Source organism: Zeus faber, assembly GCF_960531495.2.
Source record: "Zeus faber genome assembly, chromosome: 19".
In the NCBI taxonomy this organism is placed as follows: domain Eukaryota; kingdom Metazoa; phylum Chordata; class Actinopteri; order Zeiformes; family Zeidae; genus Zeus; species Zeus faber.
This window is the reverse complement of record NC_137206.1, coordinates 2,104,405-2,129,944: the sequence shown is the minus strand read 5'-3', so window position 1 is coordinate 2,129,944 and position 25,540 is coordinate 2,104,405. Positions and strand designations below refer to the sequence as shown.

Here is a 25,540-nt window from a genome sequence, read left to right as displayed (position 1 = left end):
CCACAGCACGCTCCGGATGACAGCGCGAGCATGCGTGCGTGCGTGCAAGCGTGCGTGCATGTTTTTTCTCCCAGCATGCCGCGTGGTAATGGCTCCCTGCGTCAGCGCTTGTACTGGACGCCGCCTGTCTCACGACCTGTCGCGCTCTTCGGGGCTTCCCCCTGTGAACGTGTTGTGAACGCCAAAGACTTGCAAAGTGCCTCCGATGGCAACTTTTACCTGGAACAAAACGCCCAAATCAAACGGACGAAACGTCGAAATATGAGTTGTTATTTTGGGCCAAAATCAACCGACTTCCTACCTTTGTTCTGCAAATGAAAAATCTCAATTTAGAATGTGAAAGCCCTCCTGAACTCAGCTCACCTTCCTGTTTAAATTGGGAAATGAGCTTTACGTACGGTTCCATGACCCTTGCACAGAGGGATCTCTGACATCACACCTCCCAAATGTAGAAAACAATGAGACACATTTGTGCAGTCAGTGCCCTCCCGTGTGTGTGTGGATGAAATGGAGTTCTAGAAAATGTGAACATACGGTAACTCTGTGTTACCCTGATGAAAACAGTGAAAATCACCATGTTATTAAGTAATGGAATCGTTTTGCTAAATTCAACACTTTCTCAAGATTGCTTTGAATTGTCGCTTTTGTTTTGTTATTTATATTTTCGGACCTGTTTTGGAGCACAAAAAATAATAAGAATAATGTGCCGAAAATTCATTCAAATTCATGCGCCGGCGTTTTGCAGGAGATGTCACCGCGGTGGCGTCAAGGCATCTTGCAGGTTCGGGGTCAGAAGTCAAAGTCGTTTTACGATCATGGAATGTTTGCTTCTCACACTCCACTTTCATCCCAATGGACATGGAAGTGAATTATGGACTTTATGGACTTACTACTAATAAAATAATTTGTGAGGCCTAAATATCATCCCCTAAACAGAACGGCCGTGGAAACGGAACAAATCACTTCAGCCGACGTAGTTGGAGGTGATGCCGTAGAACTATTTGAGGCGGGAGAATCCAACCTGACGCTGAAGGAGCCGCCGATCTGTTCCTTGGCTGAGTTCTTGGGGGTCGGTCAAACCGCAGTTCCGTCAGCGAGGCTCGTGTACAGTCAGCGCTCAGACACGTGGAGCGTAATGTACTCTGTGTAGAGGCCTCTACCGGGTCAAATGCTCCCAGACATCCGCCTAAAGTCTGTTCTGTACATATTTGTTGGCGGCTTTTTAGGGGGTTTGCTGTTTTACTCTGAACTTGGATTGGCTCCAGGAAGCTGCATGTCTAAAACGCCTAAAAACCATTAAAACCATTCACACTCTTGCATTTGCAATATTGCCTTTATAATCGCTGGCCAGAGTTCTGTCGGTTCCAGAAGGAACCTGACCGAGAAGATATGAATGTCCAGACTGTCCGTCCACGTCGGTCTTACTTTCCGTTGAATTAATTTTTTTTTTTTTTTGTTTGTTTTTCCTGTGAATTTGTTGAATGAAACTTGGCTTTGGACGTGATCTGCTTAACCCTCTTTTGAATATTGTAGCTTCTGCAACTACAGAAATGAGAATAAAAATGTTATGTGACATATTGACTACGTCTAACAGATGCTTTTTCACACCACATGAAATATGTTTTGATATTTTACTTGACATCTCTGTAGTACATGTGTTAGTAAATGAATGTCTTCAGAAGGAAATGTAATCCTAGTTTAGTGTAATAATAAACTGCTTTAGTACAGAAGGACGTGATAGATTAGAGTCTAGCACTGAAGCTGCAGACAACCTACTGTTACTCTATGTTTCATTACTGTTCCGCCACTTCTTCTAGTTCACCATGTTCCCACCAGTCGCTTTTTGCACAATTGAGCGCATTCATAGACATTGTTCCCACTCGTCGAAATCCAAAAGATTGGGGAGCGATCGGACCGTGCGTCTACCGCCACCAACAGGTCAAAGTTGCACTTTTGACGCGGCCATAGCTCGCGCCCCATTGATCCCACCGTCACAGTCTCGGTGTCGTGCGATGCGTCTCCTCAACGCACAGGGGTCGCTCTGTTTTTATCTGTTTGTTCTGAGACACAGGCGTCCACTGGACCAGTTGGGTTAAAAAATGTAGTTTCTTTCAACTAGGAAACAAACTAAAATAAACAGATCCAAAGCAAAAAACACAGGAAAAGCAGCTGTGTACGGCGCACCGCAGTCTGGAGGAGAAAACACTTCAGTTCTCTGAGTTCTGTTCACATTTTTCGTTTTCCATACAAGTCAGAAAATCAGGAAACTTAAATGTGTTGAGCCTGAACCCTGCGCTGTGCACAGTACACACCGCACCAACATTTCAGTCTGTATTGTTCACATTTTTCCCGTTCGCTGAGGTCTTGGCATTTGGTCTTTGCGAACGGAAATAATGTACGTGTTTACCTGCATATGGAGCGGGGGAGTGAGATCCCAACACAAGCGCTCACTGAGACGCCTGGTAACACCGGTGCCAACGGGGTCAGGGGTTCAGATGGCAGTGCAAGCGTCACAGCGCGTGGAGGGAAAACGACAAAAGGAAGCGTTGGCATGCGCAGATTCAAGTTCAGCATCAAGGCCCACGAACACTTGGAAGGAACATTTAAAATGGAGCTTTACACGTCCACACACAGTGGGTGAAATGAGGGTTTAAAGTTACATTCACCTGGAGACGGTAAAACATGTGGAGAGAGAGAGATATTATATTATTGTTATTATTATTATAATTATTATTATATATTATAAAAATAATATTAATAATAATAATAATAATAATAACAATAATAATACTGATAATAATAATAATATTCATAATAAAATAATAATAATAATAATAATAATTATTATTATTATTATATTTATAATAATAATAATTATTATAATAATAATTATAATAATAATCATAATAATAATAATAATAATTGTATTTTCTTTCTTTTTAGAATAGACGTACGTCGTCTGTTGCCCACACTCCAGTCCAGCTGGTGGCGCTAGTGCTCTACGCTGGTTCGACAACCGCTAATTAAACACAAGAAGAAAAGGCGGAAGAGGAAGCGCGCTATTTTTGAGCTTCCGGTGTAGCCAGCGGATATCCGGGCCGAGACTTCCTTTTCCGAGCGCTCATCGTTGTTTACGGTCCGTGTGGAGAGCGAACGAGGCGGAACCCAGCGCCCGTCGGTCTGACGTCGCCCCCATTCAAAGCAACTCCAGCCTCGCGTCTCGTGTTGCTCATCGGACTGTAAACAACGACGGACACACGCCTACACCGGAAACCCAGGAACATTGGCCGCTGTCCCCCGAGTGATCCGGCAGGTCGTGACTTTTAATCAGTACAACGAGCTATTGTGGAGTTTGTTCATTTTGAATGGGTGGGTGAGTCTTTACTGTGGGCTTTTCACCTTTTGCTTTCCATTCTACTCGCATTTGGAGTCTGTTCCTCGACCCAGCTGGATTAGTTGTTTACGTTGCACACATCAGCTTCCGGTGTCGTGCCAAAAAGTGATCGTCTGCCAAAAAGTGATCGTCTGCCAAAAAGTGATCGTCTGCCAAAAAGTGATCGTCTGCCAAAAAGTGATCGTCTGCCAAAAAGTGATCGCCGCCCGCTGTGTGGGTTAAAATCCGTCAAACACGACCTCGTGAAACAAACCAAGTCGTTCAAGTCATCAACAGCCTTTCAGCCACAAGGGTGCAGCTACATTCACTGTTTGACAAGTGCAAAACTGCATTTTGTGAGTTGTGTTGGCCCCTTAAATGTATTTAAACTGGTAAAAAGGACTGGGTCGAATATAACCTGTCAGATGTGGCCATCAAGTGTGAATTCAAGTCGTTTAGAGGTAGAAAGAACCTTTCAGTCACAAGGTAGGAGCTGCAATCACTTTTTGGAAAGAGGAAAATGACATGTTACGGGTTTTGGCCCTTTAAAGGCATTTCAACAGGTAAAAATGACTGGGTGGGCTATCATCTTCAAAGTATGACCCTCGTGAATGAAACAAAGTTATTTTGAGGCATAAATAAGGTTTCGTGACAAGGGAGATGCTGCAATCCCTCTTTGGTGGACGATCACTTTTTGAATAAAAGTTGTTTTATTGCTGGAATTAATAATAACAACAATAATAATAATAATCATCCATAAATAAATTGGGTGGGGTTGTTGTTTTTTTAAGCACCTGCTATTAGCAGGAGGAAGGCGGTGGCGCTGGTTCTCCTTCTCCGTCTGCTGCGGAGGAGGAGGCAGGGGCGGCCGCGCCAATGGTGGGTTCACCCAGATAACCAGAGGAGGAGGACGCAGGGGGACTTCCACAATCTCGTTGCCGAGCTGAGGCTGGACGCCGAGCGACACCATCATTATTTCCGAATGAGCGCCGAGCAAATGGACGACTTGCTGTCGAGAGTCGGTGCCGACCTGAGGCGGCTGGACACGAACTACAGAGAGGCCATCGAACCCAAACAAAGGCTCGCCGTCGCGCTGAGGTAACCCAGTATGAAGGCATCAAATGGGTGTGTTCTGTGTTCAGATGTGTTAGAACAAACGATTCACCAAGAGAAATTATCCTTTGTGGAGTTTTGCTTTTATTTATATAGAACAGTAAACGTCAAAAATGTAGTAATAATAAAGTCACGCCGAATCAACTATTTACAAAAGATGAAAAATTAATAATAATAAAACCAAATTAAAATCAACACCTTTTGTAGTATTTTAAACAAAACAAGCAGAAGTAAAAAAATTAAATCAAACAAACGTTTCATATGGTCTATATACAACCCCCCCTAATTGATCAGTCTGACCCGTTTACACCTGACATGAACATGCATCTTGGGTGGGGTGGGTGGGGCTGGGTGGGGCTGGGTTTACCTGCATTCAATCCTTTTTGTACCCAGATCTAGAAAAAAATGGCTATTTGTGTAGTTTTGCTCGCAGCCAATCCCCGCAAGCGTCCTTGGATTTAATGCGACGTATGATTGGCTCACTACCACAGCAGCCAATCAATCAGCTGCTGTAACAGTCTGTGGTGGCGTAGTCGAGTGCGGCGCATTTGACGGTGTTGGCAGTTCAGCGTGCCGAGACACCACCTAAATGTTCAAAAGTATTGCTACACGACACACTGAGTGTGTCTGAGTAGAGTCGTTGCATTTTGGGCAACTGAATGCTTCTATTCACATGATGGGTATAGAAGAAAGAAGTATGGAATGAAGTACTCTGTTGGTATCGGTATCACTTTAAGGCTACTAGTACAAGTCAGAAAATCAGGAAACTTAAATAAATGTGTTGAGCCTGAACCCTGCGCTGTGCACAGTACACACCGCACCAACATTTCAGTCTGTATTGTTCGCATTTTTCCCGCTCGCCGAGGTCTTGGCATTTGGTCTTTGCAAACGGAAATAATGTACGTGTTTACCTGCATATGGAGCGGGGGAGTGAGATCCCAACACAAGCGCTCACTGAGACGCACGCCGACGCCAGGCGCAAACAGACGGACTCGGATCGTCCACTTGGGATCCGGTCGCCCGGGACGCCTGGTAACACCGGTGCCAACGGGGTCAGGGGTTCGGATGGCAGTGCATAGTGGCACAGTAACGTCAGGTGCAAACAGGGTCTCTCCTCCTCGGCAGAGACCGTGTGCACAGGGGGCTCGGCTGGAAGCCGTGGGAGGAGTGTTGCCGTCCCAGTCTTGGAGGCGGGGGAGGGGTACGAGGTGGGTGCTCGATCGGAGTGTGAATCACCAGATGCCCCACGATACGATATTATCACGATACTTAATTTACTACTATTCATTTTAACTTCATTGGGATATGCTATATATGGGATATACTATATGGGATACTGCGATAAAATATTTGTGATATATTGCGATTTATTACCTTTTTTCAACTGCAAATGATGTCCCCAAAGGAAAACTTTATCAGCATCCGTTTTATCAAATAAAAACTTAAATAATTTTTTATTACTACTATAAACACGTGTGGACTACTGTACTATTGCAGGTATTTTGAACAATGCAACTTGTACAAAAACGTTATTCAGCCCCTTCAGCAACTGGGGAATTTGAAAGTAAATAACTGGTAAATCCAAAATGTAATTAAATAAACTTGTACTCATAAGTAAAATGTGTTACCGTTTGATGCCGGCCTCGGGACTAAAAAAAGTTGTGTTCAAACACCTTTGGACGGTGAAGGAATGTCAGCGTTCTGATCGCCAGGCTCTGGGGTCAGTGCTCCTTCGCGCTCGACTCCTTCTGCTGAGACGCTCGTACCTGGGACACAATGAATCCCTTCGCCAGCTCGGACCGAAAAGGACAGACGCTCGTGCGCTTTCCAGCTTCCACCGGCTCAGTGGGTGTTCTGCGAGTGCCCGTGGTGTGACCTCCTGGTGTCTTTTCACCTCCTCCTCCTCCTCCTCCTTGGCTATGACAGAAAAATGATTTTGGTGTGGCTCCAACATCCTCCTGCTGTTCCTTGGCTTCTGGCTCCGAGGCGGTCTGCTGCCTCATTTCCTCCTTTAGAAAACACACAGAGAATAAATATCTTTAATATATTTTTAAGTATGCAGCAAATGTTGTTTCTCTTTGGTAAAGCAAGACAGTGGTAGCTGAATAATATTATGATTCATTTGCCTTTAAGTTTTAAATAAATCTTAAGCACTGAATAGAGCAGCGACATTTCTTAACTGGACTAGAATTCCACCGTTATTATTGAAATACGTGTTGACCTGACGGGCGACGGCCGCAGCGACGACTCTGGTTCCTTGTCTCTCCTCTGGGGAGAGTGAGGGTGGGATGCCGTGCGAAGGGCGTGCGTCCCTCCTGCGCCGGCACCTCCTCTTGGGGTCTTGACCGATGCCTCGTTTGGCGTCTCATTTGTCATCTCCGCTCGCGTCCCTTTGGACGATTCCTCGGGCGCTCGCGACGGGCTCCCGTCTCTGCGGCCTTCGTTTTCCACGGCGCTCTAACAACGCAGGTCTTTGCCTGTGAAGTAGGCGATGGATTGTGTTGTTTCCTCCGCTCGCTCAGCCTCGGGAGGGAGCTTTGTCGGCGTCGATTGGTTCTTCCGTGGAGCTGGTTCAACGTTGGCTTCGGCGTCCTCGGTTAATGCCATCTCTGGATGGTGGCGTATGAGCCCTGATGCGCGTAGTATTTCCAGAGTATTTTATTTTCAAACGACGTTCCTTCTAATCCACAGCCTTCGTCCCTTCCTTGTTAAAAAAAAACAATTAAATTAAATAAAATCCAAAATAAGTCCAGACGTTTGATTTAAACGCGGACGGAGCTTTCCAGATTTCTTTCTCCGATGCCTCCATCTTTATTTTCACCAACATCCTCCACCCAGGCGCCTCTTCTTCTTCCGCTGACCTCAGCAGAAAAAAACCTCTGCACCATCTCGTGGACTCAAAAAGCCTTTGTTATTTAGAATAAAATACCGATACTTGGCGTCCGTGTATCAATACGATACCACCATGCAAACTATGGCGATACTACACCCAATCTATGTTTTATTTATTTATTTCCCACTCCGAGTCTCAATGTCATGAAGCACAGTCAATATCTTTATTTTGACTGGTGCTTGGCCTCCACCGTTCGGCCTATTAACAGGTTCCAGTCCGAGGGTGAAATAGTCCATTTGACACTCCTCCTGAATCACAGCGGGAGGCTCCTCCACAAGTCCTTTCTGGGCCCGGGTGGTGTCCTGGAGGCACAGACCCCAGCTCCTCCATCATCCTCTGTTAAGACGCCGCTGCTCAGATCCACCTGGTCCTCGCTGTCCTGCTCAGACCGGCTTCGGCCTCAAGCTGCTTCAGAGCCAGAAAGACCAGGAAGTGTAACGTATACAATTATAAGACGCAAAAACACTATCGGTGCCTGTGAAATAAACTCACCTTCTTGGCTGCAGGTTGGGGAAGGATAAAGGACACGCCCCGTTGGCCTCCTGCTCCTGGCCCCCTTGTTTTGTTTTTTTTTTTTGTTTTTTTTAAATTGCTGACAAATGCATCCCGCAGGCACTTCCATCCCATCTTGCGTTTGTCCGCTGAAAAACAAGGAAAGCGCCGTTATTCTTATTTCCTGCCTTCTCTCTGCAGGTACCTGGCTACAGGGGAATCTTTCGTCAGCCTGGCCTCCAGCTACCGCCTCGGACACTCGACTGTCTCCGTTTGCGTGCACAGGGTGTGCGCGGCTATCGAAAAGCACATGATGTCCGCCTGCATTCCTGTGCCAACAGAAGAGGCCTGGAAGGCCGTGGCACAAAGGCTCTGGGAGAAGTGGAACTTCCCGAATTGCCTCGGAGCTCTGGGTGGCAGGTATGTGAACATTAAGGTACCCCCTCGCTCAGGCAGTCAGTATTTTGATTGCAAGGGCACATTTTCTATCGTGCTCATGGCCCTTGTTGACGCCGACTACAGGTTCCGGGTCATACAGGTCGGAGACTTTGGGGGGGCGGGGGACAGGGGGGTGTACTCCTCATCCGACCTGGGACACGGCATGGCGAGCAAGACCCTCAACGTGCCGCCCAGCGCTCCCATACCGGGGGCCGCTCAGCTGGGCGACGTTCCCTTCGTGATGGTGGGCGATGCGGCGTTTCCCCTGAAGCCGTACCTGATGCGTCCCTACCCGACTCACAATCTGCCCAAAGAGAAGAAGGTCTTCAACCGCCGCCTGTCTCGGGCCCACGCCGTCGCCCAAAAGGCCTTTTCCATCCTGGCGTCTCGATGGAGAGTGCTGCACACGAAGATTAACCTGCACCCGGCACATGTGGATACGGTCGTCATTGCTGCCTGCATTTTACACAACTTCCTGCTGTCGCCGCACGAGTCGCGGCGGCTGCTGGATGAAGAGCGGCGGACGGGACAAAGCATGAGGACTGTGACGAGAATGGGAGGAAACCGAGGCTCCAGGGAAGCGTTTGACGTCCGTGAACTTCTGCGCGGGTTCTTCAACTCCCCAGAGGGCAGCGTGTCCTGGCAGCGGAGAGTGGTGTGACGGAAAGAAAGAGAGTGTGTGTGTGTGTGTGTGTGTGTGTGTGTGTGTGTGTGTGTGTGTGTGTGTGTGTTTGTGTGTTTGTGTGTGTGTGTGTGTGTCTGTGTGTGTGTGTGTGTGTGTGTGTGTGTGTTTGTGTGTGTGTGCACTGTTTTTGAAATAAAGTGTTTTTTTGTTATTTGTGTTTTGATTGTTCACTGACGTAAAACACACAATGGGTATATTGCTGTACATTTGTAAAAACCCATTAGTAGCTTAGTAAATACTTTATCAATAAATTAACATTTCACGTGCACACAGCTGACTACAAGCAGCAAGGAGACGTTTGCCTGACTTTCCCACCCGTGGAGTTTGGCGCCGCCTGCTGGTGCTTTGTGTGGATCGTCTGTTTTGAGTTCTGCCCCTCCCGATCGGCGTTGTGACGTCACAGCGCGGCGACATCCCGACCGTCGTTGTGACGTCACGTCCCAAATTAGCCAGTCGGACCCGCGCCACATTTGGGGAAGGCACCATTGTGGCGTCTCCCTCCGCCCGCCTCGTCGTGCTCTGAGGAAGCAGAATCTGCACGTTTACTTGGTTGTTTGCACGTTGTAGGAGTCACAGCAACATATTAACAAGTTATTTGTATTTGCATAGTGATTGATCATTAATGTGCCTCCTCCACAGTGTCATTCTGCTCCATTACAAACAGCTCCTGTCTTTGGGTTCCTATGAGAGATTGTTTCGCCTCATAGCTACGTACACGTACATGTGGGAGGGCAGAAGAGTTAAATAACTGAGGAATGAGTTGAGATGTCCACAGTCATGATGTTAACCCACCACCGCTGTCCTGTCAGTCTGGAGGCGTTTTGTTTCCCCTAGAATTTGACTTTTTAAGATTCCCCATCAGCCTTCTTGCCCTCGGGGGGGCTCCCTGCCTCATTCTGGTGGACCCAGCGCGTAGCGGGTTGCGTAGGTAAGAAGCTTGTTAGTCCCTGGTTTCTGCAGCGGACATGTCGGAGAAAACCCCCTGGTTGTGGTTCGCATGTCGGGTGCACGCGGCCTGGGTCGGTGTACCCCCAACCCGACCCCCTCCGTGACCCCCTTCCCTCCCCAGGGTCAGCTACTATTGCACACCCGGTTCGGTCCAGGGCCTCAATATATGGGTGAGATGTGCAAGGGTAGAGATGGAGCCTAAACGGGGTATCTGCAGACCCTTTACAAGTTTCAGATTCAGTTATACAAATATTACCAAAATACGCAAAGTTTTTATGTTGTTTTTTTTTCAAGATTATTCGATTCCATTTGCACCAGTCATCGTTGGTGATATTCTTATAAAACCCTTAACACATGGCTGAACTAAGTATTTAGCCACGCTATACTTTGATAAACAAGTTAACATAATTATAACTACAAGGAAAACTACCTCAGCTGAAGGGAGGTCTAAAGGGAATGTTCCAAATTTTAGAGGAAGGGAGCAATAGATTCCTTGTGCTGGGGGATATATTGCCAGACCTGGACTAGCCTTTTCATTCCACATCCCGCTTACCCCCTCATTTTTTTTTTTTTTTTAATTACCTGGAGTGAGAAATCTGAAGAATGAGTTGAGATGTGTTGTCCGGGAATCTATCTTAAATTGTGTTAAAATGTGCGCATAAGTATGACGTTAAGTCTTGGGATACCTGCGGACGTCCTGTTCTAAGTACAGGTGGTGCAGGGGTTGTGACTCGAGGATAGGGTTGGGGAAACACTGGCCTACGCTGCATCACAGGACACTTATCCTCTATATATGAACCGCTTTGGCTGTCAGAATATTTTCTGTATCCGGAGGAGGGTGTGGCAGAAGAGGGAGGCACCGACAGATGCACTCAAACTGCCTCGATGGCTTTTAGTTTTGCTTTTGAGTGATGGCTTTGGTGCTTTTTGTGAAATGATCTCATCCTGCTCTTCAGGGAGGAGCATCTACGACGATGGAGAATGGACAGGGCACAGGCTCCAAGCTTGGCCTGCCGCCTGGTCGGTGCCGCCTGGTCGGTGCCGCCTGGTCGGTGCCGCTCGGCCGCTCCACCTGCAGCGCAGATCCAGTCACAGCTAGGGGCCAGTGCTGCGTTCGGGGCCCCGGGAGCGGGTGGGAACTCGGGGCCGCGCTTTGTTGGGGCCACGATCTTCCTCCCGATGGAAGCTCACGGTGGAAGCTCACGGTGGTCCACACGCAGGGTGGGAATACTGAGGATCAGCCTGGATGAAAGCACATGGGAGTAAAGAGAAGCTCATGTATATAAGTTAGGACTGCTGTGAAAGCACGAATATCAGTACTACTACGCTGACATTCCTAATTAAGTACTTTCTCTTAAATGTACTCAAAGTATTAAAAGTAAAAGTATTTGTCAGAACCAAATTAACAACTATAATTAGATGCTTATTTGGCTTTTTGACTACATTTGGCTTTTCGTGTTTGCGCCAATCTTTGTACATGAAAATGAATTTTGCCAAACAGATTCCAAAAACATCACGTACTTCTGTTCTGTGTATGTACTTCATGTACATCTGTTTTCAGCAGATGCTCATGCACATCCTGATTGACGTTTAGAATAAAATAGTACATGTGGTCTCAGTCATTTCCCAGAATATACAAATATAAATCCAGGTTTTGTTTATACAAATGTGGTGCGGCTGTTGTGAAGGAAACAGGAAAACCTGTTTATTTTGAAATATGGTCGAGTGCAAGTCCTAAGGTTGTAGCGGACAGTAATGTGGAGAAAGTGAATGACGGACGTGACACCACGACCACGAAGTTTTACATCAAATCTAAACCGGTTTCAGTCGAGGTCCAACTGACTCAACGCTGAATTTTGCCGCGACCCGAAATTCCCACAGTACTTGAAAGCAGCATAGAAAGTGGTGTCGTTTACCGCAACGAGGCTTCGGCGCCACCTAGAGGCCGGGTGCTCAGGGGCCGCGGGGGAGGCCGCTCGACACGCTCCTCTCACTGAAAGCGATCAGACAGATCCACACAGGAGTTGGCGGCTCATGACAACATCAACACGACCCATCGTCAGGGTCAAACGACAGTTTACCCCATGATTGAACTTTGCTCTCACCTTTCATATTTCTACCTGTTTTACTTTTATTCTAAATATGAAACAGGTAACAAATGACAAAGCTCCACATCCAGGTCGTCGCTCACAGGAGGGACCTTTTAGAACAATGCATTTGAGTTTTACCGGTTATTTAACATGTTTCACTGACATGTTTTTCAATTAGGTGCGAAAACAAGATTTTAACAATTATAACGGTAGGTTTTTGGTCAAAGTTATTTTATTGAATACAAGATATAACAATCAAATACTTAACCCGTTCAACAGTTATTCTGAAACATGTTTAGAGGAACATGACTCAACGCCCCCTTCATTCACAACCGTCCTTGATTGTTTATATATATAAAAAAAAATATCACGCCTTGTAATTCTTAGTAACAAGGAAAAATGGAGACGTGGGACAAGCTCATTGTGTTAAAGACCGGATAAAAAAAAAATTAAAAGAGACAAGTCTTACCAAGACAAAACAGAACGTGACGAGTCTCGGTGAGATCTTTAATAATATCAACATCAAAAAAAAAAAGAAGAAAAGACGACGACACGTTGTTAGACCTGGTTCCCTGCTCAGCGCCAGCAGGGAGGGCGCGGCGGGTTCGCCACGTCACAGTTTTATGCAGAGAGGTCGCTGCTGTTGAAGCGCTCCTGGTCGTACACCTCGGCGACCACCTTGCGGCCCCCGAACCAGCGGTCGTTGAGCGCCTGGATGGCCTTGTTCATCTCCGACGCCAGCGAGAACTCCACGAAGATCTTGACGATGATGTCGGCGTCCTCCTCCTCACCCTGCTTCTCCTGGTAGATGATGACGCGGTTGACGGCGCCGAACTTGCCGCACTCCTCCGTCACCTCGCCCTCCAGGTCGTCGTCGATGTCCTCGGGTCCGACCATGTTTCTCAGCACCATCACCGTGGACTGCAGGGGGGGGGGGGGGGGGGGGGGGCCGGGACACGGTTCTCAAATCAGCGGCCCGGGGGCCCCACGCGGTCCGCCACAGTTTAATGTTGCTAATGCTTGTTAATTCTAACGTCACCGCCGAGAAGACGTTCACTTAAACCCTGGAGGAGTTTTGGGCATTGGAGCAGCTGAGGGAGGGAGGTCAACGCCACAGAAAGTACAAGTACGACATAAAGCATTGACATAAAGACGTCTGTCAATGCAGTGCAAGTGTTAAAGTGTTGATATATTTATGGAATTTTACTTTTAAGTTGACATTATAAAACACTAAAATGGAATATAAAAGATTTTTGGATTACATCTATATTTAAGATGTGTTATTATGTAATCAGTTCATGAGCACTGTATAATAATAATAATAAAATAATAAAATATAATGATTCTAATATAATAATAACAATCAAATATCATTATTATCTAAAAGTTGTTGATGAAGATGTTTCCTGACCCGCGTGTAAAGAAAACACATTTAAAACATTCAACGCCATTGGAGTCGTACCTCTGATTTACGCAGGAGCTTCTGCATCACCATGTGCCTGGCGCTGCTGCCCGAGATGCTCATGTGCTCCTGGTCGCTCAGCATCTCCTGCCCCGTCCCGTCCTGGAGCATCTCTTCTTTGTCGTCCTTCTTCTCCTGCTGGTTGGCGCCGCCCGCCATGACTTGGTTGGACAGTACGGGCGGAGAAGCCAGCACCGGGTTCACAAGGCCCACCTGGGGAAGCACCGGCATCGGGGGCCGCACCGGGGTCACACCTGGAGGGAACATCCCCACGTACAAGGGTAATGACCGTGGGTGGATACTACGTCATCCATACACTGGCACCAGGTATCAATATTTTTAATTCAAACATGGCGGCGCTCGCAAACCAGTGAGGATCCCCCACCGCTCGACAGGCATGTGAACCACGGATTCATTGCAAAATGTAACAGTCATAGTGAAATACAGAGTTGCTGCTGCCTCCACGCAGCGCTGCGGTGAAAAGACGACAGAACGTGTTGTTTTATTCTAACTGGTTTGTTTACGCTGCTTTACAACGTAAATCAACTGTGGATGGAGACGTCAGATCAGAGCGGTCAACATCCACGAGTAAACAAGTCAAATACAATGTGTATTGAGATGCAGACTTCTGCATAATCTACTGTAATTTGCTTAATTCAGATTTTCATGAAATTTGGTTTGTTATAAACGTCAGAAATTGAACATGATACTGGAATTAAATTCAGTCACTGGGGGTGAACCTAATACTATTTTTCATTCACTACCATGTTAAAAGGAAGACGTATCATGCCTGCCTCACTTTCATTTAACAATTGAGTATTGATTGAATATTTGATTTGAATATATTATTTAAACTTTGGACATCTATTTGTACATTGTTTCATCTCAGTTGCAAAATCGACACCACAACACAGTGAATTAATACAGAATTCCTGCTTTTTGAATTTCTGGGGTATTTTTTCTTCTTCGGTTGCAGGTTTCGCAGATGAATTCTCTTTCAATGTATCGAGTATCCAAAATCTGTCGTGAAACCAACATCATCATGGGCAGCGTATCCTGATAGTATACCACCAGTTACTCTTTGATTCCCACCCCGAGTAATAACTCTCAGTTAAAATAAAAAATGGGTTAACATTTGTTTAAATTAATCATTTTGGCGGCAAGGAATGAAACATTTCCTCTGGTTTTTAATGGTTAAGTCATGTTTATTATATGATTTCATTTAAGTGCTCATCAACGAGATTACTCTGTAAAAAGGGACAAAAATATTTATATTGAACTTTTACACTATTTAGCTGCCATGTTTTAAACAGCAACCATTCAACTCATTTGCACCACATATCTGCTCCTCTTTGTGCCGTTTTCTATGGTCGGTGGCGGTGTCCGCCCTTCCCCAGTGGGAATGCAATGAGCGAGCAGAAGAAGTGAAAGACAGCAGCGGTTAATTTGCTCAGGAAACTAACAGTACTGACTGCGGCTCTGGTAGGTACACACCTGTGATGACCCCCGGTGCCTGGGCAGCCATGACGGCCTGAGGTATACCCATTTGCTGACCGAGGAGCTGGGGCGCGGCTAGCGCTCCCAGGACCGACGCCCCGGCTACAGCCTCCTTGAGAGAGGGGGGGCCGGAGACATTAGGCAAGGGAAACACACAGAACACAGCACAAGGCAGCACAGTCAACAATCACACAGCGTAGCACACGGTGAACCTTACCTCTCCCCAGCAGACACCCCCCACCCCCCAAACTAGACAAGCAACAATGTCATTTTATCATTGAAATATCCCTGTGACATCATGCCTGCGCTCGTTAAGATGCGATGCTGCTATGCTATCAAGCCACCTTGACACCAAATCCAACAACAGAGCTTCAGTCTCATTCATTTCTTATGGAGAGCAGAGATGTGTCGATTACACGTTGCTACCCTCACTAGTCCGCACCAGAAATACTCTGTCCGTTAAACGTATAAGTCCCTATTATTATTTTATTAATATCCAAATTTAAAATTACGTATTGACAGAATTTGTACTGAAATGTGGCGTATGGAAGATCCTTTTCCCAGTGTTGGCGTCCCGTCGTTAGGAACCCCTCCTCAGGCGCAGACTGTTAATTGCTGCACCTTATGTGAGCAACGGTTTCAAATGGCTCATATCACAATATTTTTCACGTTTATGCTAATCGATTAGTCCAAGTAGTGTAAACGTATGTTTAAACGTCAGAGAAATTAGTTGTTCGGAACATCCCTTATGGCGAATCGGAAACCTCACGTGAAAAGCTCCCGACATTAAAATTAACATGACTGTATTAGTTTGTGTGAACACTACATAAAGGAAGCGTTATACTTTTCAGTAAAAATGGTAAATGTCCAGCTGTGCAAACTTCTTGCTAAGTCGCTGTCATACTGGAGAGGATTTAGGGGGCGCACCAACTCACCTATTTTGTGGGATTTTTTCAAGATGTAAAATCTAGACATGCACGCTACTGTAACCGCCCGGAAGGGGTTCAGACAGTTTGATCTGTTTGCCGGATTCAGTGTAAAGGCGGCTTTAGCTCACAAACCCAGTCAGTGAATGGGAGGAACTCATGACGTGCATCTAGAGACAAAATGAAACGGCATCTTCTGTCTTGATTTTATCTTTTGTTTTGAATTTGCAACACACAGACCAGATAATGACTGGTCTGGGGAAAAAAAACGTCAAAGAAACAACATTACTTCCAGAGTTCCCAGTGTTATATGTATTATAGCATTTAATATGGACTTAACCGTTACCGATTACATTTTAAAGATAAGTCTAATCTTGCCCCAGTCACCCAAAATAACAAACAAAGCTATGTTGGTAAAATCATCTTGAGTAGTTTGAGTCTGGCCAAGTCTGGTCATATTTACCTGGAAGGCCATTAGATCCCTTTGGAAGGGATTCATACTTGCCTGGGCCGTTATCTTAGCGGTGGCGGCCGCTGCAGCTACAGCCGCCGCTGGCGGCAGACCGCCGGGTGTGGTGGGGGTCAGCAGGGGCATGGGGGGGGTCACCGCCTTGCCTACCCGCAGATACTGACCCCCCAGGTCGAACAGGTTCATGGAAGACACAGCGTCCAGGGCGGACTGCGGCTTCTCGTACTCTGTAAGGAGAAGCAGGGGTTAGGGGTCATGCAACACAAGCGAACAAATCTTTTTAACGACTCAGGAGTCTGGACCCACTGCCAAAAGAGTCAATTCGTGACTCAATTCATTCAGGTAACTGCAGGAATTCACTGAGTCTCGACGAGTGGTGTCACGATTCTCACAATCCACATTTCAATCTGACTCAAGTTTAAGGTCACGATTCCATTTAAGCCTATGTATATTTTTTCCAGCACTGACGGCTATGCCATTGTTTAACCCCTTTCACACATGGTTCCCCGTAAATGACTGGGATAACCTTTCCGGCACCGCTAGGGAGCGAGCTCCACTATTCAGTCATGCAGCTACATTCTGGAAAATTTCCATCTTGCACCTTTTTACACATGCCATGATAATGCCGGGAATAGATGGGGCAAGGGACAGTCCAGCAGCAGTAACAGGGTGCAGTCAGCCCGCACCGGAGAGCGCCAGACGGAGAAGCAGCGCACACAGCTCATTTCGCTTGTCCATGGACATCACTTTCATTGCATGACAGGTTTTGTGAGACCCTCGGAATCTTACGTCAAGTTGCCATTCTCAAGCACGCAAAGTAAGAAAGTGAAACTCCAGCAGCGCACACCGCGGGGCCGTTACGGTGGTGCAGCGCAAGCGGCACCTGTGGACACTCCCATTTGGAAAACAGTACCATTAGTTTGTTTTTATACTAAATGTTTAATTGGCTATTTTGGAAAACATACGTTTTTACAATGTTTTGAATTAGCCATTACAAAAAAAAGAAAACAGTTTTCGATTTTACTGTTGACACGGAGTACACGTTGACAGCCGGTCGTTTAGTCGGCACATTTAAACATCCCTAGTTTGTACATGTGTTTAAATAGCATAAATGGACTGTAAATACCTATTTTAAAAAAAGACAGTAAAGTTGGCTATCGCACATCAGCTGTTGGTTGCCTGATGGGGGAGTATCAACCGATATCGATCCAATATAATTGAACTGTAATTTCAATGTTCTCTTGTTTCTTATTATGAGCCAGGACAAACTAATTTCTGCTGTCGTAAGAGGTATACCACACTTAATTTTTTTTATCATGTAAAAAGTAGTTGGAAACCATCAACAGACAGAAAAGAGGGTTGACAATGGCCCAAATCTGGATTTCCGGGGCAACAGTTATTGTTGGGTCCTGCTAAGTGACTTGTCGAGAACAGATTCTCAGAAAACAGCCTTGTGTCTGGCGCCGGGCTGGCAGCTCACCGATGAAGCCAAAGCTCCTGTGTCTTCCCGTGGTCGGGTCTCGGGCCAGCGTGCACGACTTGATCCGCCCAAAGGCCTCGAACACACTCTTGATGTCTTCGTCGGATAGGTCGGGGTGGACGGAGGCCACGTATATCCGGTTGAAGGCGCGCGCCTCCTCCGCCAGCTGGTCAATGATGGGTTGCGCCTGACCGATGTTACTTGGCCGCCCCACCTACAGCACAGATCATACCAGCACAGGGCTACTGAATTGGGGGGGGGGGGGTTCAGAGAGCATTTCCGAGATTCGCTTTACTAGCTCCAACTAAGATGAGCGAGATGGTGAGGAACCCCCCGAGGATCCAGTCAATACGCTCTGGGTAACAACCGCGGACTAGAACGCTCTGTTGCCAAGTTTCAACTAGCCGTGCTTAGCTGCATCTCCCCTGGCCCTCGGCAGGTTTGAAGGAATTTAAGCTATCGTGGCCTGCTGACAAAATGCTCTCTCGCTAATTAATGGATAATCACCTTCATTTCAAAACAAACCAATCGCCTACCAAAATTGACTCAATCCAATTCAGAGGAAGAGGCGCACTAGAAATCAATGCCGATCCGACTCCTGACTCGTATTCAGCTCGCAGTGCCCTCGGAGGGAGCATGCGGAGGTGCAGCTAAGGGCAAGCAGCCGCACTATATATAAAGCTGATCTCCGTAATAACACTGTAGTTCCTGATAACTACCACCCGAACGTTAGTTAGTTTGTACTGCTATTGTAACCAAGTTCAACACATCACCTAGCTGAAATGACTGAATCCCTCCCCCACCGCCTTTTAAATGAAACAGCAAAAGCAACACAAATAAATAAACTGTCCAATAGTGGAGTCATTTCTCATCGCAATCATAGAAGATCAATCATCAAAAGACCATGTTTATGTATAGCACAAAGGTTTTTCACATGAAATATATTGTTAAATATATAACAACTTTATTCCAATAAAGCTCCCTCTAATAATTCAGGCATTCTAGTCATATAGCAAAAACCTTTTGGTCATATCTTCGTCCTCGTTCATTTAGAATACGAAACGACACAAGGATGTCTTCATTTCATCACACCACCACTGGAAAACGATAGGATCCATTTATCACCCCGTCGTATCTGTAATGGTTCCAACTCAACCTAAGAACAACTGGAAAGAACCTTTAAAGTGGCCTCCCTCTAGGAACTACAGCCTTACTACCGACACCATCAGATCCTCATACACAGTGCGACTGTCTGAACTTGTGGCAACGCCGACCGACACGAACGCCTGACTATGACTACGTTGCTCTCGCTGGCGAAAACAGAGCCCTTGAAAAAAGACCCCGTTTGAGCTCCCGAAGGCAGACGAGTATCTAGGTGTGACTGGATCTGTGCTGCAGGTGGGGCGGCCAAGCAACACCAACCAGGCGCAGCCCATCATCAGCACATTGCGGGCACAGGGCGGCGGCGCGCTGGAGCAGGTCACTAAAACAACGTGGTGACGTTGTGGAAGCAAAGAACACAGAACACACACATACGTACCTGGAAACCAACACACACACAAACACACACAAGCAAGCAGGCAAAGAGAGAGAGATGAGTGTCTTTAGATACCATCACATTAGAATAATCAGACTAACTGTGAAGTCTTTTCCGTAACATACAAGCTGTGAAATGAGAAAATATAAAAATCATCATTCATGGTTATCAGCCCCAACCTGCTCAAAATAAATCATAAAAATAAAGACATTTCAATCCAGCACAAATAACAAAACAGTCATTCAAATGATCAAATACTTACGTTACAACATTCAAATATTTTGAATATGGTTAATGAAAATGTTGTCAAATATGATCTGTTGTCTACGTGGGTCTTACTTTCAAGTCAACGTTGTTAGTAGTAGCAGTAATAATTGAAAATGTTAAACCTGGGGAAAAAGCGAGAAAATGACTTGAAACCAAATTTCAATTTAATCTTGCCACTTTTGGTAACCAAGCAAGGCAACTGAACTTGGTGGTGGTGTACGTTGCATCAGTCAGCTGAATGGTTCATTTATGAACAAAACAATTTCTATTCAAATTCCCCAGCCCCAATTTGAATATCAATCTCAATATTCACTCCCCTTTTGGGTATTTGAATATTCTGAATATTTGCTTCCCCACCGTCACTTACCTTAATGTTTCGGCCCCCCAGCATGACGGAGTTCATCTGCTCCAGAGCCAGCTGAGCAGCCTCTGGCACGTCATACTCCACAAAGGCAAAGCCCTGGATAGAAACGGCGTTAAGGACAGGAAAACACCCTTGCATTAAACTTAGCTCTTCTTAAAAGACCTTCTAAATGCTACCTGAAAGTCAAACTTAAGAACGTATTTCACATGCGCAACGGTGTCACGTCTACAGCAAGAGTAAAGTGAAATTGGTACCATCCAAATTATCTTCAAATCAGTTATTTTTAACCCAAGAATAAATAGGCAACTTGACCCCCCTAGAATGCGCTGGTATAACTTTAATTCTACTAAATGGTAGATCACAGCATCAAAAACATCATTTCGGAATTTGAAATTATTCGAGGGTCAAAGGAACTTCCAAAGCACAGACCGAAAAAGACAAAAAATTAATTAAAAACAATCTCCCATGAACCATGTGTCACAAACAAGATGCAACACTGGTCGGCAAATATTGATTGACACCGTGTAGGGCCTTTAACCATTGGTTGTAACACCTGCGTTCAAGTACAATCTGTTCATGTTTTGACTTAAAATTACTCCAAATCACCAATGAAATAATAAAAATAAAAACTGGCACTGACCTTGTGCTTCATCGTAACAGAGTCCCAAGACATGTCGATGCTCTTGATTGGCCCGAAGGGGGCGAATGCCTGTCGGATGGTGTCTTCGCCCAACTCGTAGTATATGGAGCCCACATATACTCGACACATGATGGCTAAAGCGCGCTGCCGCTGAGCCGCCACCTGTCGACCGAGGAGAAAAAAAAACACCAGCGTTGAGAGCGGCACCAAGAAAAAACGTGGGCAAAAAAATATATATACACTATCAATTTGGATGTAAGGAATTGTTATATTCATAATTTGGGATTTATTGTGGCCATATGTGGGTTAAAGAGTATGGAATTACTACTGTGAGTTTTTCTTAACCTTACATGAGGCACAAAGGGCCGACTGGGCATTATGGGATACGATTAAGTGTATTTCTGTAATAAATGACTAAACCTAGGAGGGAATGTGTTACTATTTTGACTAAACAGTTTTGATTAAGACATGGCTGTCCACTCTAATGCTATACAATAGAAGTATGGAGAAATTGACAGGGAATTGACACACAACCCTCACTAGATTTGGCTTCTGTAAACTGACCTGTAATCCAGGGATGCAAGTAAGGTAACAAAAGTAATGGTGGAGTTCACATGAAACCAAAAACCAAACAAATTCCTGATGACTGATGTGATTTGAACGTAGGTTCACTCTTTGAGAGGTTCGCTAGAAATCATTTCAGTATAATCACCAAGAGGAGATCTAGAAATCTGATACATACAACACAGGAGATTTGAGGCGGCCAAAAATGAATCCCCGTTCCAGCAGTTCTCTCATTTTGGTTGATTAAAAGGGCCTGCTATCCCTCGAGTCCCAGGAGGAGCTTTCCCCAAGATTTAATTTTAAGGGAATGCTAATTTTTTTTTTTTTTTTTTTAAGGGGCCATGAACTTTCCCAACCTTTTTTAGATTAGACCCCCTCCCCCACCCATACAATTCCTGCTGATGTGCACTGCATTGCTATAAATGAAAGCAGCGCAATTATTTTCTACTTTTAGCTATGTTCCAACTAATAGTATCTAAAGGGTGGCAATAAATATCTGGCAAAAGTTCAAAGCAATAATTTCACTTGTAAATAATAAGATAATAAGGACATCTTATGGACAACATTGAGGCGAACTAGCAATAGTCAGCCATGCTTTCTTGTAAAATATGCACTCTTCAGTCAGCTGACGAATCAGGGAGTGACACAGGAGGGTAACAATCCTTTTATCATCGGGAATGTGCAGAGAAAAAAAAAGTTTAATAATCTATTGACCGATTGTAAAGGTGAGAGAGGATCTCCAAAGCCCATTGTCACTGCTGCCATCTGAAAGACAGTAAAGATGAAAAAAGTGCTGAAAGGTAAGTTAGGTATCTCTTAGCGATGCTTTGTAAAAAGGTAATTGTTTTGCTAGACAGACAAGAATTTTAAGACTAACACCACATTCAGACACTGCTTCTACACAACATTCAACTTGAGAAGGTTAGAATACAGTTAGAAATTACTATGTATATTTACATTAACAATTATAAAATCCTTTATGAAATGTGAAAAGCATTTAACATGTTATTTTGCATAATTGTGGCAATCTTCTCCACCTGAAATAGAATGGTTAAAAGCAAGGCCACGTGGCTGACATAATGGGATGCGGATCATTATATATATATATATATATGCGCATTTGAGACAACATTGTACTACAAAGAAAAAAAATGGTTTTAAACTTTTATGGAGACAATCAATTATAAGAGTTAAAGCTGCATTAAGCAATATCTCTGGTCAATCAGAAGACTCTGTAGTGTGGATGTTTTCTAAATACTGCCGAATGCCGGAGAATCAACTCCCAAACCAATTGCCAAAATCGCTATTCGGCGGTTTTGGCAAGCAGCTCAGAAGGCGATGTCACAGCTAACTGCTTAGCTCAAAATGATGGCGTAAACAAGTGTCTGAAGACCATCTTATACACATTTAATTAAGAAAAGGTAGTGTTAACAACATCCTTAATATATAGGTACTTTACGGTAGATATGACTGGCTGTTGCAATAATTTCCTAATTGATTCATTCTCAGTGACCTGCATTCTTTGTTACCTCTTGGCCACCGTAGGTCAATGTAAATCATTTGCTGGAAAAGACAAGGTAGGGGGAGTTTGTTCACGTCCATTATTTCCTTGATTTTTGCTTAATGCAGCTTTAGACAAATGTAACTTCAGGGTGACAAGGTGTGGAAAATCATTTAACTCATCTCACCTGCAGGTTGGTGAGCTGTTGTTGCTGGTGGGCAATAGTCTGCTTGACCAACACACTCTTAATGCTCTGCTCCATTGCATATTTCTTCGCCTGGAAGAACATGACACATCCAGCCAACCCACTTTCATGTCAGTTACTTTTGAATACAAGTCGAAATCCTGTCATTGCTGCAATCCTATTTATACAACATAGAATCCCTTTGACATATCACTACAAATACAAATCGTTTTTAGGACAGAGCAGAAATACTTAGGTACTTCCTGACACACGTTAAGTGTAAAAAATGTTGAGATCACTGATTTAGAGGCCACTGTATTTTTTATTTTCAGTAACTGATTGACACACAGCTAGGTTTAAACTAAATGGGTAAATCACTAAATATGCAAATACTTGACTAACTACCTTTATTTGAACCTTTTCGGTATTCTTAAGTTTTTTGTACACGTCCCCAGGTTTGTATCTTTAGCTGCTATAATTTCATCACTGCGACAATAAAGTGGGCTATAATCTAACTGTAGGGAAAATACTATATGATAAAACTATTATTTCTCCTGTAAACAATATTATCACACTCCTGCCAAGGATTGTTTTACCCTCTGCAGCGCCTCCTGCTGCTCAGGGGTGAGTGGCGGCAGGCCAAGCTTGGAGCCTGTGCCCTGTCCATTCTCCATCGTCGTAGCTGCTCCTCCCTGAAGAGCAGGATGAGATCATTTCACAAAAAGCACCAAAGCCATCACTCAAAAGCAAAACTAAAAGCCATCGAGGCAGTTTGAGTGCATCTGTCGGTGCCTCCCTCTTCTGCCACACCCTCCTCCGGATACAGAAAATATTCTGACAGCCAAAGCGGTTCATATATAGAGGATAAGTGTCCTGTGATGCAGCGTAGGCCAGTGTTTCCCCAACCCTATCCTCGAGTCACAACCCCTGCACCACCTGTACTTAGAACAGGACGTCCGCAGGTATCCCAAGACTTAACGTCATACTTATGCGCACATTTTAACACAATTTAAGATAGATTCCCGGACAACACATCTCAACTCATTCTTCAGATTTCTCACTCCAGGTAATTAAAAAAAAAAAAAAAAATGAGGGGGTAAGCGGGATGTGGAATGAAAAGGCTAGTCCAGGTCTGGCAATATATCCCCCAGCACAAGGAATCTATTGCTCCCTTCCTCTAAAATTTGGAACATTCCCTTTAGACCTCCCTTCAGCTGAGGTAGTTTTCCTTGTAGTTATAATTATGTTAACTTGTTTATCAAAGTATAGCGTGGCTAAATACTTAGTTCAGCCATGTGTTAAGGGTTTTATAAGAATATCACCAACGATGACTGGTGCAAATGGAATCGAATAATCTTGAAAAAAAAAACAACATAAAAACTTTGCGTATTTTGGTAATATTTGTAAAACTGAATCTGAAACTTGTAAAGGGTCTGCAGATACCCCGTTTAGGCTCCATCTCTACCCTTGCACATCTCACCCATATATTGAGGCCCTGGACCGAACCGGGTGTGCAATAGTAGCTGACCCTGGGGAGGGAAGGGGGTCACGGAGGGGGTCGGGTTGGGGGTACACCGACCCAGGCCGCGTGCACCCGACATGTCCGCTGCAGAAACCAGGGACTAACAAGCTTCTTACCTACGCAACCCGCTACGCGCTGGGTCCACCAGAATGAGGCAGGGAGCCCCCCCGAGGGCAAGAAGGCTGATGGGGAATCTTAAAAAGTCAAATTCTAGGGGAAACAAAACGCCTCCAGACTGACAGGACAGCGGTGGTGGGTTAACATCATGACTGTGGACGCGCCACGGGCTCTTTGTCTGCACGGAGGCTAGCTAGTTAGCGTTAGCTTTCAGCGCGCCATCGACACCTCGCACGCACAACCATTCAGGTTCTCAAGCACTGATATAATTCGGAGAGGAAAAAAAACACGATTGGCGCATTAATTTAAATCACAGCTTTTTAAATGCAGCGACGTTCAGTGGTAAAAGCCTCCGGGTGGCTCGGCCTCCGCGGACCGGCCGTCGCTAGGATAACGCTGCCTTTGTGGCCGGGCGGCCATTAGCATGGATAGCCGAGCTTTCTAGAATGGCGGGCGAAGGACGCCGCGGATCCGGCGGGAAGTCTAACGAGTTCTTGGCGTGTGGCTTAATACAAAAGGACGAAATACTAACCGTGGGCGACGGTTAACTCATGTCCACGTCCAGATATTAAAAAAAAAAAAAAAAGCAGCGTCTTTCACAAGTATTAAAAAATTACCGCAGAGTCAGTCACCGCCATGAAGCACGTCCTCCTCCACGCCGCGCCGCGCCAAGCCACGCGAGAGTACCAACACCCACGCCGCAGGCACGACTCTCGCGATAGTTCTCGAGTCGCTCCAGCCGCGACTCTCGCCGTTGTTTGTGTACGTCATGTTTATTGACGCGTTTCCGGGGAGCGATGCGACCTCATTTGTCTGCTCATGTATTTTTTGTATATTATTTAAAATATAAAAATATTTAAAGTAATACAGAGAAAGATATATAAGAAAAATACTTATAAATTCTATAATAATAATAACAATAATAAAAATAGTAATAATAATAAATAAAATAAAAACTTTCATATAAAGTTTACTTTT

The 25,540-nt window shown here is 45.1% G+C and overlaps 2 protein-coding genes across 6 annotated transcripts; one reads left to right on the top strand and one right to left on the bottom strand.

Annotated features, from left to right (window-relative positions):
• The first annotated feature begins 3,256 nt into the window (after positions 1-3,256).
• LOC307244931 (uncharacterized protein) lies at positions 3,257-11,560 on the top strand. Of its 2 annotated transcripts, none has more exons than XM_080020324.1 (4): positions 3,257-3,369; positions 4,165-4,471; positions 8,073-8,291; positions 10,899-11,560. In XM_080020324.1, the coding sequence occupies exons 1-4, from the start codon at positions 3,366-3,368 to the stop codon at positions 11,206-11,208; spliced, it is 840 nt and encodes a 279-aa protein (XP_079876450.1). In that variant the 5' UTR covers positions 3,257-3,365; the 3' UTR covers positions 11,209-11,560. The 2 variants fall into 2 exon arrangements, with proteins under 2 accessions (XP_079876450.1, XP_079876451.1); XM_080020325.1 differs by having other exon boundaries at positions 3,257-3,373.
• Positions 11,561-12,525: 965 nt separating this feature from the next.
• LOC307244943 (poly(U)-binding-splicing factor PUF60-like) lies at positions 12,526-25,240 on the bottom strand. 4 transcript variants are annotated; one of them, XM_080020341.1, is made up of 11 exons: positions 25,180-25,240; positions 23,520-23,615; positions 22,927-23,016; positions 21,953-22,003; positions 20,675-20,836; positions 20,038-20,130; positions 17,867-18,080; positions 16,381-16,613; positions 14,989-15,103; positions 13,495-13,748; positions 12,526-12,953 (listed from the first exon to the last, which is right to left on the bottom strand). In XM_080020341.1, the coding sequence occupies exons 1-11, from the start codon at positions 25,198-25,200 to the stop codon at positions 12,654-12,656; spliced, it is 1,629 nt and encodes a 542-aa protein (XP_079876467.1). In that variant the 5' UTR covers positions 25,201-25,240; the 3' UTR covers positions 12,526-12,653. The 4 variants fall into 4 exon arrangements, with proteins under 4 accessions (XP_079876467.1, XP_079876470.1, XP_079876468.1 ...); XM_080020344.1 differs by having other exon boundaries at positions 16,423-16,613; XM_080020342.1 differs by having other exon boundaries at positions 25,095-25,224.
• Positions 25,241-25,540: the final 300 nt, after the last annotated feature.

What these genes read in the sequence shown, in the direction of transcription:
- LOC307244943 (XM_080020341.1), bottom strand. Translation starts at nt 25,200, where the DNA reads ATGGCGGTGACTGACTCTGCG. An exon ending in TGGCGGTGACTGACTCTGCG is followed by an intron (nt 23,616 to 25,179) that starts GTAATTTTTTAA and finishes CCTGCTCTTCAG; the next exon opens with GGAGGAGCAGCTACGACGAT. An exon ending in CTCTCTCACCTTTACAATCG is followed by an intron (nt 20,837 to 21,952) that starts GTCAATAGATTA and finishes CTCGGTCGACAG; the next exon opens with GTGGCGGCTCAGCGGCAGCG.
- LOC307244931 (XM_080020324.1), top strand. An exon ending in AGGCTCGCCGTCGCGCTGAG is followed by an intron (nt 4,472 to 8,072) that starts GTAACCCAGTAT and finishes TTCTCTCTGCAG; the next exon opens with GTACCTGGCTACAGGGGAAT. An exon ending in CTCGGAGCTCTGGGTGGCAG is followed by an intron (nt 8,292 to 10,898) that starts GTATGTGAACAT and finishes CCTGCTCTTCAG; the next exon opens with GGAGGAGCATCTACGACGAT.